Source organism: Halichoeres trimaculatus, unplaced genomic scaffold (genome assembly GCF_033239565.1).
Source record: "Halichoeres trimaculatus isolate MK-OKI-2021-1 unplaced genomic scaffold, fHalTri1.1 fHalTri1_scaffold_19, whole genome shotgun sequence".
Taxonomy (NCBI): Eukaryota; Metazoa; Chordata; class Actinopteri; order Labriformes; family Labridae; genus Halichoeres; species Halichoeres trimaculatus.
In genome coordinates, this window is record NW_027437197.1 from 270,300 (window position 1) to 286,538 (window position 16,239).

At 56.0% G+C, this 16,239-nt stretch overlaps 1 protein-coding gene across 12 annotated transcripts in view; it reads left to right on the top strand.

The window, feature by feature from the left end:
- The window catches only part of mycbp2 (MYC binding protein 2), a 53,753-nt gene that overhangs the window by 10,800 nt on the left and 26,714 nt on the right, over positions 1-16,239 (top strand). For 8 of the 12 annotated variants that reach the window (XM_074694745.1, XM_074694743.1, XM_074694751.1 and 5 more), the window contains exons 6-34: positions 503-745; positions 954-1,025; positions 1,134-1,230; positions 1,333-1,406; positions 2,621-2,759; positions 2,874-2,950; positions 3,760-3,964; positions 4,065-4,229; positions 4,339-4,497; positions 4,582-4,786; positions 5,091-5,236; positions 5,739-5,849; positions 6,069-6,173; positions 9,241-9,360; positions 9,460-9,541; positions 9,661-9,778; positions 9,866-10,224; positions 10,338-10,510; positions 10,740-10,865; positions 12,016-12,143; positions 12,433-12,524; positions 12,636-12,770; positions 12,851-12,934; positions 13,029-13,125; positions 13,451-13,643; positions 13,957-14,231; positions 14,451-14,672; positions 15,124-15,315; positions 16,013-16,219. In XM_074694745.1, the coding sequence (XP_074550846.1) occupies positions 503-745; positions 954-1,025; positions 1,134-1,230; positions 1,333-1,406; positions 2,621-2,759; positions 2,874-2,950; positions 3,760-3,964; positions 4,065-4,229; positions 4,339-4,497; positions 4,582-4,786; positions 5,091-5,236; positions 5,739-5,849; positions 6,069-6,173; positions 9,241-9,360; positions 9,460-9,541; positions 9,661-9,778; positions 9,866-10,224; positions 10,338-10,510; positions 10,740-10,865; positions 12,016-12,143; positions 12,433-12,524; positions 12,636-12,770; positions 12,851-12,934; positions 13,029-13,125; positions 13,451-13,643; positions 13,957-14,231; positions 14,451-14,672; positions 15,124-15,315; positions 16,013-16,219 (4,401 nt within the window). The remainder of the gene's footprint in view (positions 1-502; positions 746-953; positions 1,026-1,133; positions 1,231-1,332; positions 1,407-2,620; positions 2,760-2,873; positions 2,951-3,759; positions 3,965-4,064; positions 4,230-4,338; positions 4,498-4,581; positions 4,787-5,090; positions 5,237-5,738; positions 5,850-6,068; positions 6,174-9,240; positions 9,361-9,459; positions 9,542-9,660; positions 9,779-9,865; positions 10,225-10,337; positions 10,511-10,739; positions 10,866-12,015; positions 12,144-12,432; positions 12,525-12,635; positions 12,771-12,850; positions 12,935-13,028; positions 13,126-13,450; positions 13,644-13,956; positions 14,232-14,450; positions 14,673-15,123; positions 15,316-16,012; positions 16,220-16,239) is intronic. The other 4 variants (XM_074694746.1, XM_074694755.1, XM_074694748.1 and 1 more) reach the window with 3 other exon arrangements.

Sequence of the window (16,239 nt, forward strand, 5' to 3'; positions counted from 1 at the left end):
ATAAGATCAGTTTCATATGTAAGGATGGGCCCATCACTGATCACTGATCACTGATCACTGATCACTGATCACTGATCACTGATCACTGATCACTGATCACTGATCAGCCAAAACTAAGGAAATTGTCACCAATCGATCAGTGCATGTCTACTTCCTGTCCCTGCAGGGTTTCTGTCTGAGACTCTGAGTCAAAGAGCAAAAAGCAGCCTTTCACACTGCCTCCTCTCCTCCTCTCTCCTCCTCTCTCCCCCTCTCTCCTCCTCTCTCCTCCTCTCGTCCTCTCTCCCCCTCTCCCCCTCTCTCCTCCTCTCTCCTCCTCTCTCCTCCTCTCTCCCCCTCTCTCCCCCTCTCTCCTCCTCTCTCCTCTCTCCTCCTCTCTCCTCCTCTCTCCTCCTCTCTCCTCCTCTCTCCCCCTCTCTCCTCCTCTCTCCCCCTCTCTCCTCCTCTCTCCTCTCTCCTCCTCTCTCCCCCTCTCTCCTCCTCTCTCCTCCTCTCTGACCAGGTGCCAACCATCCTCAACGCGCTGCAGAGGAGCGTCCAGGCCGTCCTGGTGGGAAAGATTCAGATCCAGGACTGGTTTGGGAACGGGATCAAACGAGCAGCCCTGATGAACAAGTGGGTCCTGAAGGAGGTGTCCATAGACGAGGACGAGCGCTGCCTCCTGCAGACCGACGGCTCCTTCCTCTACCTGCTGTGTAAAGATGGACTCTACAAAGTGGGCTCTGGATACAGCGGCACTGTCAGGGTGCGTAGAGCTCACGGTCTATGAGCTTAATCTGAGTCAGGAGCAGAAACGTGAAGGTTTGATGTTTCCTCCAGTGAAATCTTCAGGATGGGCTTCCTCTCAGGAACCTGTGACCAGCTTTGGTTTTAAACTGTTACTGATCCCAGAGCAGCCCCAGCTCCCCCCTGACTGTGTCTAAACTCACCCCAGTGTTTCTGTGCCTCCACAGGGCCACGTCTACAACTCCACGTCTCGCATCAGGAACAGGAAGGAGAAGAGGTCCTGGCTGGGCTTTGCACAGGTCAGTGATCCGGTCCTCAGAGCGGGATCACGTTAACGAGCTCATTAAACGTGATCTAACCACTGATCCCCCTGAAGGGTCACACTCACAGCAGCTCTGTGTCTCCAGGGGTTCCTGTTGTACCGGGACACCAGCAACCACACCATGTCAGCCGTCAAGATCAACCCCGAGACTCTGGAGCACGAGGGCACCGTCACCATGCCAGGTACGCTAACACCACCTCCACCTGCTGAAAGGGGGGCTGGGGGATCCAGATCCACACTCACATGACCTTGAACACATCCCCCCTCGCTGTGGTTCTCCTCAGGTCAACATGCAGACGGTCAGAACATCATCTTCACCGACGGAGAGTTCATCAACCAGATCGCAGCCTGCAAAGACGTGAGTCTGCTGACGCAAACTGTCCTCCTTTAGGTCCTCAACGGGGAATCATCACAAACCTGGATCTGTGTCATTAATCCAGAGTCAGCTCTGAGCTGTCAGCACGGCTCAGACCAGCTCACCAGGAGCAGGGTCTAAGTTTCAGAGGAAGTCCAGGACAGAACCAGGTTTTTGACTGGACTGAGCCTCACCTGGACCCAGAGGCTGTTAGCTCAGTGATGACACACAGACAGGTGTGTGTCAGCAGCAGCTGTGTCAGGTGCTCCAGTGGTGACGCTGTTTGAATCAGCTGAGGGTCTCTAACGAAGCCAGACCCCTCGTTACAAACCAGGAGCCTCCCAGTCCTCCTCAGAGCTGAGAGAGGCCCTCAGCTGATCACCAGCTGTGTCACGGGGGGGGGTTTGAGTCTGACTGACAGCTCAGTGTGTGTGCGTGCGTGCGTGTGCGTGCGCTGTGGGCTGTGCTACAGATGTGTGAGTGTTAATCTCTGGAGCCGTTATCTGCAGCTCTGTGTTGGGAGGAGGAGGGTGGAGGAGGGTGGAGGAGGGTGGAGGGTGGAGGAGGGTGGAGGAGGGTGGGGGTAAGGATCCATTTATCTGCAGCAGCAGCGAGTCGTCCTCTCAGATCTTCGTTTAAGACCAATCAAGGGGCCGGGACTGGGGGGGGGGACTCAGCTGCATGTTTGTCATTAATCCGTGTGAAAACCCACAGAGCAGCTTCATGGACAGAGACCAGGGCTCAGTCTCAGCCTGGAGCTGGATCCAGGGGGACAGATGTGATTTAACCCTTTAAGTTCCTGATTCTGGACACACACACACGCACACACACACACACTCACACTCACACACACACACACACACACACACAGAGTAATCTGGGTTAATCCAAACATCATCCCGCTCAGCAGCGTGATGCTGTGGGTCTCTGAGGGGCTCACAGGACTCCCTCTGATCACACTGAGCATGCTCAGAAACAGCTGGGTGATTGTTCCCGTCATGAATCATGATGACAGGACAGGTGTCTGTCTGACATGTCGTCTGTTAGCCCCGCCCTCCGCTGACAGAAACAGCTGTGATTGGCTGATTCCTCCTCTGAGCGTGGCGCTCAGTCAGGGGCAGACGGGATGTGTTGCTCTCTCAGGTTCTCATGTTGTTAATGACCCCCCTCTGTGAATGAATCTAACCATGTTCTGCTGTGGGTCTGGACTCCTACAGGACGGGTTCGTGGTCCGGATCTACACGATGAGCTCAGACCCGGCCCTGCAGCAGGAACTGCAGCTGAAGCTGGCGAGGAAATGTCTGCACGCCTGCGGCATCTCTCTGTTCGACCTGGAGAAGGATCTCCACATCATCAGTAAGTGAAGCAGGGGTCTGGTTCTGTCCTCAGACGGTGGTCTCAGAGCCCGTCTGGGTCCACTCAGAGCGTGACCAGTAAAAACCCTCTCCCTGACTCCACCTGTCCCCTCAGGTACAGGCTTCGATGAAGAGGCGGCGCTGCTCGGAGCAGGCAGGGAGTTCGCTCTGATGAAGACGGCGTCTGGAAAGGTGAGCCATCAGGACGCTGAGCAGGCAGGAGTAGACGATCACAGATGGTTTCATCAGGCGGAGCCTCGACCTCATGAAGCCACTGTGACAGTAAACTGACCTTTGACCTCTCACCTGGACGCAGGTAGCCGTCCTCACAGCCTCCTGGATCAGTCTGTGTCAGTCTGAGGTTTTTATGTGACTCCTCATCCAGACCACCAGCCCCTGTGACTGTGGGGAGGAAACCCCGTGTGTGAGAGGAGACTGGTCTGTCTGGATGGAGATGTTTCACATTTCTGAGCCGTGTGTGTTTCACTGCGGGGGAATGTGAAGCATGCAGTGTGTCAGGGAGTGTGTCGGGGAGTGTGAGGGTGTGTCTCTGATCGGGAGGTGTGGCGCCGTGTGCGTCTTTGGCAGATCGCCGCTGCTCCTTCCTGGGCCTGCGGTGGAGCCTAATCTCAGCGCCTCATTATCCACAGATTACCTTAACTCTGACCGGCTGTGAGGGTAAAAATAGGAGCAGCTGACCTTTATCTCTGCACCGACTGCACCGGTCACTCAGCTGGACCTGAGGACCGGGGTTTGATGTCAGAACCATGGGTTGGATCGGGTCGGGGAGGGAAAGGTGTTAATAAAGAGGTGAACCCTGCTCTAAACCCTCTGTTGGGTTTAAAGACTGTCTCCATGTTTGTGGAGCTCAGCTGGCTCTGAGTGAGTTTGATGGTGAAGGTTTGAGTCGATCCTCTGAACCCTCAGAGTCTCTGTGGTGGGCTGTGAGCTCTTCATCAGGATCTTTCCTCTGTAACGTACTCTTCCCTCTCTGCTCACAGATCTACTACACGGGGAAGTACCAGAGTCTGGGCATAAAGCAGGGCGGCCCCTCAGCGGGGAAGTGGGTCGAACTGCCCGTCACAAAGTCTCCTAAGATCGCTCAGTTCTCCGTGGGACACGATGGCTCTCACGCTCTCCTGGTGGCCGAGGACGGCAGCGTGTTCTTCACGGGCTCTGCCAGCAAAGGAGAGGACGGAGAGTCCAGTGAGTCTCCTCAGACGACCTGTTGGGCTCGCTCTGACAGACGGGTTTTTAAAGCGTCTCAGTTCACAGTCTGAAACCTTTGACTCTGTTTTCTTTGCAGCTAAAAGCCGCAGACAGCCCAAACCGTACAAGCCCAAGAAGATGATCAAACTGGAGACCAAGACGGCGGTGTACACGGCGTGTAACAACGGCAGCAGCAGCATCGTCACCAAGGACGGAGAGCTCTACATGTTCGGCAAAGACGCCATTTACAGCGACAGCACCTGTGAGTTCATGTCTGACATGATCCATGAGTTTCTCCCTCTCTGTGATTCACACTGATTCAGGAAATACACGCCGCCATCCAGTCACACTCCACGCTCTCTCCTCTCCAGGCCAGGTGACTGATCTCAAAGGTCACTTTGTAACTCAGGTCGCCATGGGAAAGGCCCACACGTGCGTGCTGACAAAGAGCGGCGAGGTGTGGACCTTCGGGGTGAATAACAAAGGCCAGTGTGGCAGAGACACGGGCGCCATGAGCCAGGCGGGGAAAGGTGAGCAGACACAGAGGAGCGCCTGGCGTGTCTTTGATTTGGTGTCTGAGTTTAACCCTCGTGCCTCTCCTCCTCCTGCTGAAGCGTTCGGCGTGGAGAGCATGGCCACGGCCATGGACGAGGACCTGGAGGACGAGCTGGAGGAGAAGGAGGAGAAGAGCATGATGTGTCAGCCGGGCATGCACAAGTGGAAGCTGGACCAGTGCATGGTGTGCACGGTGTGCGGGGACTGCACGGGCTACGGCGCCAGCTGCGTGAGCAGTGGGCGTCCAGACAGAGTGCCAGGAGGGTAAGAAACCTGCAGACCAGGATCACAGAGCGCCTGGAGGTCAGGGGCACAGAGAACCACAGGCCTTAAAGAGAGACCTGATGACGGGTTTAACCCCTAACGTCAAACAGCAGACCAACGCCAGGCGGGCAGGGTTTAGATTCATCAAGGATTGAAGTGATTCAGGGTCAAAGGTCAGACTCTCTGTGCCTCTGATCCTCCAGGAGGGTTTCAGTCAGGGTGGGGCGCTTCATGATGAACATGTGTTTCCCTGCTCTCATGGTGTGTGTGTGTGTGTGTGTGTGTGTGTGTGTGTGTCTAACAGGATCTGTGGCTGTGGCTCTGGAGAGTCCGGCTGTTCGGCCTGTGGCTGCTGTAAGGCCTGCGCCCGGGAGCTGGACGGGCAGGAGGCGCGGCAGAGGGGCATCTTCGACGCTGTGAAGGAGATGATCCCCCTGGACCTGCTGCTGGGTGAGCTGACTGCCGCCACCTCACTTCCTGTCAGCCCTGTCTCTCACACACACAACACACACACACACACACACACACACACACACACACACAACACACACACACAGCTGTGTTGGCTCCTCCCTCGCTGACTGTCATTGCAGGATGAAAAGCTGTGGTTCTTCCAGCTGGAGTCACCTGTCACCTCTGTCTGTTGCTCTGACTGGTTGCGTTGCTCTGACTGGTTGCGTTGCTCTGACTGGTTGCGTTGCTGTGACTGGATGCGTTGCTGTGATTGGTCCACTCGTTGCTCGCTGTCTGTCTGAATCACCTGTCGTGCAGTCACTGCTTCTCCATCACATCTCTCCATCATTCATTGATGTGTCTTGCTTTGTCCTCCCTCCCTCCCTCCCTCCCTTCCTTCCTCCCTTCCTTCCTCCCTTCCTTCCTCCCTTCCTCCCTCCTCATCACGCCTCCTGCATCCTTTCTGGGCTGCCTGTACCTGGGACCTTTGTGTTTTCAGCTGTGCCTGTCCCCCCCCCTCCAGGAGTGAACATCGAGGAGCACATTCAGATCCGTCAGGAGGAGAAACGACAGAGGATCAACCGCCGGCACCGCCTGGAGGAGGGCAGAGGTACGTGTGAGGGAGGATTGGGGGGTCAGACTCAGTGAGGGGGGGTGGTGGTGGACTACAGACTGGGTCAGGCCCTGTGTGAGCCCGGGGGCTGTGTGGTGGTGACCTCCCCTGCTTGTGTCTTGTATAATTTCAGTGTGTGAGTGTTGTGCTGCAGTGACATGTCTCTCTCCCATTGTGAGCTCTGTGCATGCATGTCAAAGTGTCTCTCTCCCCCAGGCCCCCTTGTTTTTCCTGGTCCCATTTTTATGAACCAGCGTGAGCAGGCCCTAGCCAGAATAAGACCCCTTCAGGCACTCAGGCATAAACGGGACAAGCACAAAGGTACTTTGGTTTTCACTAACTCACGGGTGCAGAGACGCCCGCTTTGCCTCATCTCCACCTGGCTGTCCCGCCCTCCTCTCCCCCTTTCTGAGGCTGGGCTTCATGTTTTCTGCTCTGGTGGTCACTCAGTCTGCAGGCTGCTGGCAGGAAGCTCTCAGAGCCCCTGGACCGGGTGAAGGATCCCTCTGAACCAGCTGGTCCTCTCCTGGATCTCATCAGCTGAAGGGTTTTTAATGGGTTAACTTAAGAAGGACCGGATCCAGTACCTGATGAGTACCCTTTCTGATCTGATGTTAGCCCTGCTCCCAGTCTGCCCCCCTGGAGACGCTCGTAGACTTCAGGAGTCCTGGTCTAAGGGTTCAGTCCCTCAGCAGCTGATTGGTCACTGTGTTGGTGAACAGCTGCTCAGCAAACAGACCAAACTGTGAGGGACCCAGGACAGACAGGACCCGGTTCAACATGTGGACCATGTCCTGGACTTCAGTTTGACCCAGCACACGGGAGGTCATCAGTCCATCTGTGAGAGCCCTGAGTGACTAGGTTCAGAGGACACCTGAGGAAAAACCTGCTGAGACCTCACCTGTCCCTGGATCCACTGAAACACCCAGACAGGAGAGGACCTCCTCTGGTTCCTCCACTAGTTCCCCCTCTGGTTCTTCTTCTGGTTCCTCTGGGTTCCTCCACTAGTTCCCCCTCTGGTTCCTCTGGTTCCTCTGGTTCCCCCTCTGGTTCTTCTTCTGGTTCCTCTAGTCTCTCCTGTAGACTCTCCTCTGGTTGTTCCTCTGGTTTCCCCTCTGGTTCCTCAGGTTCCTCCTCTGGTTCCTCCTCTGGTTTCCCCTCTGGTTCCTCAGGTTCCTCCTCTGGTTCCTCCTCTGGTTGTTCCTCTGGTTCCTCCTCTCAGTGATTTGATCCATAAGAAGAACCCAGAGGAGGTGAGAGTTGTCTCCTCAGTCCCCTGGTCCGCTGAGAACCAGCAGAGACCCTCAGTCTGAGACCCTCAGTCTGACCCTGTGTGTTACAGATGGACTCTGCTCAGCTGCTCTGTGTTTGCTCTGCTGTGGAGATGACGATCACTGGTATCAGGTGATCCCTCTCTGAGGCTCTGACTCCTGCTCTGATCACAGTGACCTCCTCTTCTGAGCCGTGTTAGTCAAACTGTAGGGATCTCGTTTTCCTCCTCCACACTGACTGGGTCAGGTCTGGGTCTGACTGGGATCTGTCCCTTCATGAAACTCTGGTCTATGTGGATCTTGGAGCAAACGGTAACAGACAGCCATAGACGGTCATAGAGGGTCACAGACAATCACAGATGGTCACAGGCAGTCACAGATGGTCACAGAAGGTCACAGATGGTCACAGATGGTCACAGAAGGTCACAGATGGTCACAGACGGTCACAGACGGTCACAGACGGTCACAGACGGTCACAGACGGTCACAGACGGTCACAGGTGGTCACAGACGGTCACAGACGGTCACAGACGGCGGTCACAGACGGTCACGGACGGTCACAGATGGTCATAGATGGTCACAGACAGTCACCGATGGTCACAGGCGGTCACAGACGGTCACAGACGGTCACAGATGTATCACAGATGGTCACCGATGGTCACAGGCGGTCACAGGCTGTCACAGACGGTCACAGACGGTCACAGACGGTCACAGACGGTCACAGGCTGTCACAGACAGCGGTCATAGAAGGTCACAGGCGGTCACAGACGGTCACAGACGGTCACAGGCGGTCACAGGCGGTCACAGGCGGTCATAGACGGTCACAGATTGTCACGGACGGTCACAGACAGTCACCGATGGTCACAGATGGTCATAGATGGTCACAGACAGTCACTGATGGTCACAGGCGGTCACAGATGGCGGTCACAGATGGTCACGGACGGTCACAGACAGTCACCGATGGTCACAGATGGTCATAGATGGTCACAGACAGTCACTGATGGTCACAGGCGGTCACAGATGGCGGTCACAGACGGTCACAGACGGTCACAGATGGCGGTCACAGACGGTCACAGACGGTCACAGACGGTCACAGATGGTCACAGACGGTCACAGTGGTCACAGATGGTCACAGATGGCGGTCACAGACGGTCACAGACGGTCACAGACGGTCACAGACGGCGGTCACAGACGGCGGTCACAGACGGTCACAGACGGTCACAGACGGTCACAGACGTGTCTTTGATCAGCTGTTGGTGTGAAATGTTGAGCGCGTGTTTGAACGCCGAGCAGCGTGGGTAAAAATAAAGATGTGGCGTTCGGCTCTGTGGAGCTCATGAATAATTGGACAGTCACTCTGAGTCTATTTTTAGTGAGCCGCTCACACCGAGGAGCTCTGACTGGATGACCCACATCTCTGCTCCTGTTTGTCTCTGACGGCGAGGAGAGAAACCCTGAGCTCAGCGCTGACGCTCAGCGAGTGTTGACTGAGCTCAGACACCTGAACATGGAGACTCAGAGAGGGGAGGATGGTTGGACAGCTCCCAGAGGAGTGGGGATCCTCCCTGTTGGTTGTTGGACTCTGGGGGTTCTTGGAGGACCTGGTTTCACTCCCATGGAGGCTCTGACTCCTCACTGTTACTGTCTGCTCCCTCAGTCTGCTCCCTCAGTCTGCTCCCTCAGTCTGCTCCCTCAGTCTGCTCCCTCAGTCTGCCCTGATGACTCTGATTTCTGTCTGGCTGACCTAAAGAGTGCTGTGGATGTCTTCTGTGTCAGAGGTTCAGGTTCCTGGTCCAAACAGACCCTGATGGTGGTATTAACCGTGCTGCATGGTCTCTTCCCCTCTCACAAACTGAAGCTGTGACCTCTCACACAGGGCTCAGGGTAAACCAGAGCCTCCTGGGTAAAGTCTGAGTGTTGGTCAGACACCTGGAGCTCCTCCTCTGGTTTCCTGAGCCGTCTGTTGGAGGTGATCCTTTCTGTTTCAGCATGCTCCCCCCTGTCCTTTCAAACCCTGGTTTCTTTCCAGGACTGAGGCCTCCTGTCTGAGGTCTGACGGCCGATGAGGCTCTCCTCTTGTCCTCCACCCAAACGTGCTGACTCTGGTTTACCTTGCAGATGGCAGCAGTGAGCGTGGAGAGAAGGATGCCAGTAAAATCACCACCTACCCTCCGGGAGCGGTGCGGTTCGACTGTGAGATGAGAGCCGTGCAGGTCAGCTGTGGGTTTCACCACTCAGGTGGGTTCATCTCCGTACGCCGGCTCCTGCTGGTCCTTTAAAGACCTGTCCTCCAGCAGCTGTTAGAGAGTAAATCACCCTGACGCTGTCTCCCCACAGTGGTGCTGATGGAGAACGGAGACGTCTACTCCTTTGGGTACGGTCAACACGGGCAGCTGGGACACGGAGACGTCAACTCCAGGTACTGCTCCTGCTTTCTCTTCATCAGACGTCGTTAGGGTGAATCAGCTGTTTGGTGACGACATGAGCACACACTCACTCTGTCATTGATCCCTGATTTAACCCTTTCACTCCTGTCAGGGGGTCTCCCACGCTGGTTCAGGCCCTGCCGGGTCCCAGCGTTCAGGTGACAGCCGGCAGTAACCACACCGCCGTCCTCCTCATGGATGGGCAGGTCTTCACGTTCGGCAGCTTCTCGGTGAGGAGGGGACTGGGTCTGAACCCGGAGCCGGGTGTAGACAGCGTGCCTGGACTCTGACGGTCTGCTGGTTCTCTTTGTTCTCAGAAAGGACAGCTGGGACGGCCCATCCTCGACATGCCCTACTGGAACGCCAAGCCCTCTCCCATGCCCAACATCGGGGCCAAATACGGGCGTAAGGCCACCTGGATCGGGGCCAGCGGGGACCAGACGTTCCTGCGGATCGACGAGGCCCTCATCAACTCCCATGTGCTGGCCACTTCAGAGATCTTTGCCAGCAAACACATCATCGGCCTGGTGCCGTCCTCCGTGTCCGAGCCGCCCCCCTTCAAGTGTCTGCTCATCAACAAGATGGACGGCAGCTGCCGGACCTTCAACGACTCCGAGCAGGAGGACCTGCAGGGCTTCGGCCTGTGTCTGGACCCCGTCTACGACGTCATCTGGAGGTCAGTGGGTTGATGAGTGAACAGATCTGTGGTTTTAAACCCTCCGCTGTCTCTGACCCTGTCCTCTGACCCTGTCCTCTGACCCTGTCTCTGTCCCCTTGTGTCACGTCCAGGTTCCTGCCCGTGTCTCGGGAGATGTTGTGTTATAACGCGGTGATAGCTGATGCCAGGATGCCGTCTCCCACTGACCTCCAGGCTCGCTGCAGCATCCTCAGTCCAGAGCTCGCACTGCCCTCAGGATCCCACGCCACCACCACGCGGTCCCACGGCGCCCTCCACATCCTGGGTAATGAGTCAGAGTGTCTTTGGTCACATGAATAATGGATGAGGCTGAAGTGTTTGGTTGATCAGACCGCGGTCCATCACAGCGCGGCGCTCCGACCTGCCCGTCAGGAAGGCGTCAGAGCTGTTGAAGGATCGCCGTCACTGTGAATAACATGAACCCAGAAACACACAGACAGGTGTCATAGTGTTTCCAGGGCTCTCAGGGGCTGATGGGAGGTCTGTGTTTGCAGGTTGTCTGGACACGCTGGCCGCCATGCAGGAGCTGAAGATGGGCGTGGCCAGTGCGGAGGAGGAGACCCAGGCGGTGATGAAGGTTTACTCCAAAGAGGACTACAGCGTGGTCAACCGCTTTGAGAGTAAGTGCCTGCTCTCCACAGTCAACGATGAGGTGCATCATGGGAAACCCTCTTAGGGGGGAGGGGGAGGGGGGAGGAGGAGAGGGGGAGAAGGAGGGGGGATTGAAGCGCTCAGACTTTGGGTCAGTGCTGCTGGATATGAGACACGGTTCATTTAGATCCTCCTCTCTGCCTCCTCTTTTCCTCCTCTTTTCCTCCTCTCTACCTCCTCTCTGCCTCCTCTCTGCCTCCTCTCTGCCTCCTCTTTTCCTCCTCTCTACCTCCTCTCTGCCTCATCTCTGCCTCCTCTCTGCCTCCTCTTTTCCTCCTCTCTACCTCCTCTCTGCCTCCTCTCTGCCTCCTCTTTTCCTCCTCTCTACCTCCTCTCTGCCTCCTCTCTGCCTCCTCTCTGCCTCCTCTTTTCCTCCTCTCTACCTCCTCTCTGCCTCCTCTCTGCCTCCTCTCTGCCTCCTCTTTTCCTCCTCTCTACCTCCTCTCTGCCTCCTCTTTTCCTCCTCTTTTCCTCCTCTCTGCCTCCTCTTTTCCTCCTCTTTTCCTCCTCTCTACCTCCTCTCTGCCTCCTCTCTGCCTCCTCTCTGCCTCCTCTTTTCCTCCTCTCTACCTCCTCTCTGCCTCCTCTCTGCCTCCTCTCTGCCTCCTCTTTTCCTCCTCTCTACCTCCTCTCTGCCTCCTCTCTGCCTCCTCTTTTCCTCCTCTCTACCTCCTCTCTACCTCCTCTCTGCCTCCTCTCTGCCTCCTCTTTTCCTCCTCTTTTCCTCCTCTCTACCTCCTCTCTGCCTCCTCTCTGCCTCCTCTTTTCCTCCTCTCTACCTCCTCTCTGCCTCCTCTTTTCCTCCTTTCTATCTCCTCTCTACTTCCTCTTTTTCTTCTCTCTGCCTCCTCTTTTCCTCCTCTTTTCCTCCTCTCTACCTCCTCTCTGCCTCCTCTCTGCCTCCTCTTTTCCTCCTCTTTTCCTCCTCTCTACCTCCTCTCTGCCTCCTCTCTGCCTCCTCTTTTCCTCCTCTCTACCTCCTCTCTGCCTCCTCTTTTCCTCCTTTCTATCTCCTCTCTACTTCCTCTTTTTCTTCTCTCTGCCTCCTCTCTGCCTCCTCTTTTCCTCCTCTCTGCCTCCTCTTTTCCTCCTCCCTGCCTCCTCCCTGCCTCCTCCCAGGTCACGGCGGCGGTTGGGGATACTCGGCGCACTCCGTGGAGGCGATCCGTTTCTGTGCTGACGCAGACATCCTGCTGGGGGGCCTGGGTCTGTTTGGGGGGCGAGGAGAGTACACGGCAAAGATCAAGGTCAGCTCCTCTGGGTTCATCTAAAAACTGTTCCTGAGTAAAACCACCAGGTGGTCTGAAGCGGTCTGAAACATGAAGTCATGTGACAGGAAGACGTTCAGGTTTCTCTGTCTCTCAAACTGGATCAGACGGAGGAAGAAACACCCGTCGTTTAATCCTCTGACTTCTCATAACCAGTGTGTGTTTGAGTCATGTTTCATACTGTGGCTGCTCTGTTTGCTGAGTCCATCTTTCTGACTCTGATGATCCTCACGCCAAACGTGGACTCTCTCTGCTTGTGTCTGAGCAGCTGTTTGAGCTGGGACCTGATGGAGGGGACCACGAGACCGACGGGGACCTGCTGGCTGAGACCGATGTGCTGGCCTACGACTGTGCTGCCAGGTGAGGCTACCAGAGACCAAGTCCTGACAGAGGACAGACAGTTAACCTTAACCTTGACCCTGACCTCTGACCTCTGACCCTTTGGTGACCCTTACCCTCTGATGCTTTCAGGGAGAAGTACGCCATGATGTTTGACGAGCCGGTCCTGCTCCAGCTGGGCTGGTGGTACGTGGCGTGGGCTCGAGTGTCTGGTCCCAGCAGTGACTGTGGATCTCATGGACAGGCTACAATAACCACTGATGATGGGTGAGTGTGTCTGGACTCTCTGGACCTGGACGTCCTGGTCTGTCCCCGTGCTTCATGTCTGCTGCTCTGTCTCTCCTCAGCGTGGTGTTTCAGTTTAAAAGCTCCAAGAAGTCCAACAACGGGACGGATGTCAACGCAGGACAGATCCCCCAGCTCCTGTACAGGCCAGTGAAACGTCCTGCGTCGCTCGTCTCTGATACCGTTTCTCTGACTCTGTCTGTGTCTGACTTTTCTAACTTTCTTTCTGTTTCACATCAGGCTCCCCTCAAACGACGGCAACGCCTCCAAAGGCAAACAGCAGACCAGCGAACCCGTCCACATCCTCAAACGCTCGTTTGCTCGCACCGTCTCAGTGGTGAGTGTTTCTTCCTCCGGATCAGATTCTCCCCTGTTCACTGGTCTGTTCTGACCCTGTTCCTGGTCTGTTCTGACCCTGTTCCTGGTCTGTTCTGACCCTGTCTCTGGTCTGTTCTGACCCTGTTCACTGGTCTGTTCTGACCCTGTTTCTGGTCTGTTCTGACCCTGTCCCCGGTCTGTTCTGACCCTGTCCCTGGTCTGTTCTGACCCTGTCCCCGGTCTGTTCTGACCCTGTCCCCGGTCTGTTCTGACCCTGTTCCTGGTCTGTTCTGACCCTGTCCCTGGTCTGTTCTGACCCTGTCTCTGTCTCTGCCTCTCTGTAGGAGTGCTTCGAGTCCCTGCTGAGCATCCTGCACTGGAGCTGGACCACGCTGGTGCTGGGTGTGGAGGAGCTGCGGGGCCTGAAGGGTTTCCAGTACACAGCCACCCTGCTGGACCTGGAGAGGCTGCGCTTTGTGGGGACCTGCTGCCTGCGCCTGCTCAGGGTCTACATCTGTGAGATCTTCCCCATCGCTGGTAGGAGGACACACCAGGCAGTCTCTGCTTCCTGTCCATTAGCAGGACGGTCACTCAGCTGCTGATAGACCCAGAGAGAGACGTGACGGGGAGAGAGTGGTGAACATGCTGTGGGATTTAAGGAGCGCTTCGTTACATCCTTTCAGCTCATGTTTTTAAGTTTGTGGCTGAACTAAGAAAGAGCGCCACAGTCTGGGCTGTCTGTAGATTCACAGACATTTAGAAATGATCTGTGGAGCTTGATGTTTGTAGAGCGTTCTGTCTCCTCGTCCTCTCACGCTGCTGTGTGCTCCGTCTGTCCGTTCACTTGCAGCCAGCACCAAAGCCGTGGTGGAGGAGTCGAGCAAGCTGGCAGAGTGCGTGGGGAAGACGCGCAGCCTGCTGAAGAAGATCCTGTCGGAGGGCATGGACAACTGTCTGACCAAGCTGGACAACGACCCTCAGGGCTACCTGTCGCAGCCCCTGACCCTGCTGGAGGCCGTGCTGCAGGAGTGCCACAACACCTTCACCGCCTGCTTCCACTCCTTCTACCCCACCCCTGCCCTGCAGTGGGCCTGCCTCTGTGACCTGCTCAACTGCCTGGACCAGGTACACCTCAGGGGGACTGGACTGGATCTGAGAGGATCCTCCATCCTTAGAGTCAGAGTGAGACTGAGACCAAACCAACGAGGCGCTGAGAGTTGATGTGTCATCACAGCCAGAGAGCTGCTGAGGACGATTTAAACTCTTTAACATTCCTCACGTCAGAGAGCGTCTTCTCTGATCTGGATTAATGCCGTCTCCCTCCCTGTCCCTGTTTCTCCTCAGGACATCGCTGAGGCTAACTTCCGCACGTCCAGCAGCCGCCTGCTGGCCGCCGTGATGTCAGCTCTCTGCAACACGTCCGTCAAACTCACCTCCATCCTGCCCATCGCCTACGACGGGGAGGTGCTTCTGCGCTCGCTGGTCAAACAAGTCAGCACGGAGAACGACTCTGCGCTGGCTCACCGCTTCCCCCTGCTGGTGGCCCACATGGAGAAACTGAGCCACGTGAGTCCAGCCTGCCCGGCCTGGGGGGGGTCCTCAACTCCTCTTTATGTCTCCGCTTCATGTCTCCTTTTCATGTCCCCTCACCCTTTCTACTCTCCCTGTCTCCTCTCCCTGTCTCCTCTCCCTGTCTCCTCTCCCTGTCTCCTCTCATGTCTCCTCTCATGTCTCCTCTCCCTGTCTCCTCTCCCTGTCTCCTCTCATGTCTCCTCTCCCTGTCTCCTCTCATGTCTCCTCTCATGTCTCCTCTCATGTCTCCTCTCCCTGTCTCCTCTCCCTGTCTCCTCTCCCTGTCTCCTCTCATGTCTCCTCTCATGTCTCCTCTCATGTCCCCTCACCCTTTCTCCTCTCCCTGTCTCCTCTCCCTGTCTCCTCTCATGTCTCCTCTCATGTCTCCTCTCCCTGTCTCCTCTCCCTGTCTCCTCCCTGTCTCCTCTCCCTGTCTCCTCCTCAGACGGAGGAGAACCTGATGGGAATGACCAGTTTCAGGGAGGTGTTGGAGAAGATGCTGGTGATCGTTGTGCTGCCGGTGAGGAAGAGTCTGAGGAAGGAGGTGGAGCTGTTTTCTCCTCACCTGGTCTCCAACACCTGTGGTCTGTTGGCCTCCATCGTGTCTGAGCTCACAGCCTCCGCCCTGGGCTCCGAGGTAAACAACTCACCGAGCAGGAGAAGGTTTACGGGATGGTTAGGCTGGGTTTTATTTTGAAGGGACAGCTCAGAGGGTAGAAAGGATCTGATCTTCATCATCATCATCGTCATCGTCACCATCATCGTCAGCAGCAGATTTATGAGACTGTCCTCGAGCAGAGTGTGTGAACTCTCTCTGCTCACCTGTGGATCAGGTCACTGCAGCTCTCTTTGCCATGGTAACCAGACGGCTGCACAGACTGTCTGTTGCCATGGAAACGAGGCATGCTCCTGTATGTGTCACTGTTCAGGTGTGTGTGGCTCTCTGCAGCCGGTCAGCACACTCTGAGTGGCAGTTTGAATGATTTCAGCGTCTGCCTTTCTCTCTCAGGTGTTTCAGGTGGAAAATCCTGGCTCCTGTTTCTGTTCCTGCACAAACTGTTTGATTTGGTTTTTAACATTTTTCACCTCAAGTTAAAGTAAACGCTGGTGTCTCCTCAGCAGAGCTCTGTGATAAATGCATTAAAGATAACGATGTTTCTGTCAGGGTCAGAGGGTTTAAGGGTTTCAGGGTCAGAGAGTTTCAGGGTCAGAGGGTTTCAGGGGTTTTTGGTCTTCAGGGTTTCAGGTTTTGCTGATCCCCTCCTTGAACCCTGTGGTTGCTCTGTCCCTGTTTGACCTCTTTGACCTCTTTGGGTTTCATCTCCGTGTTTTAGGTGGACGGACTGAACTCGCTCCACTCCGTCAAAGCTTCTCCAAACCGTTTCACTAAAACCAGCCAGGGCCGCAGCTGGAACACGGGGAACGGCTCCCCAGACGCCATCTGCATGACGGTGGACAAGCCGGGCGTGGTGCTGGTGGGCGTGTGCGTGTACGGAGGAGGAGGAATCCACGAGTACGAGCTGGAAGTGCTGGCTGATGACGTAAGGGATGATGGGTGGTG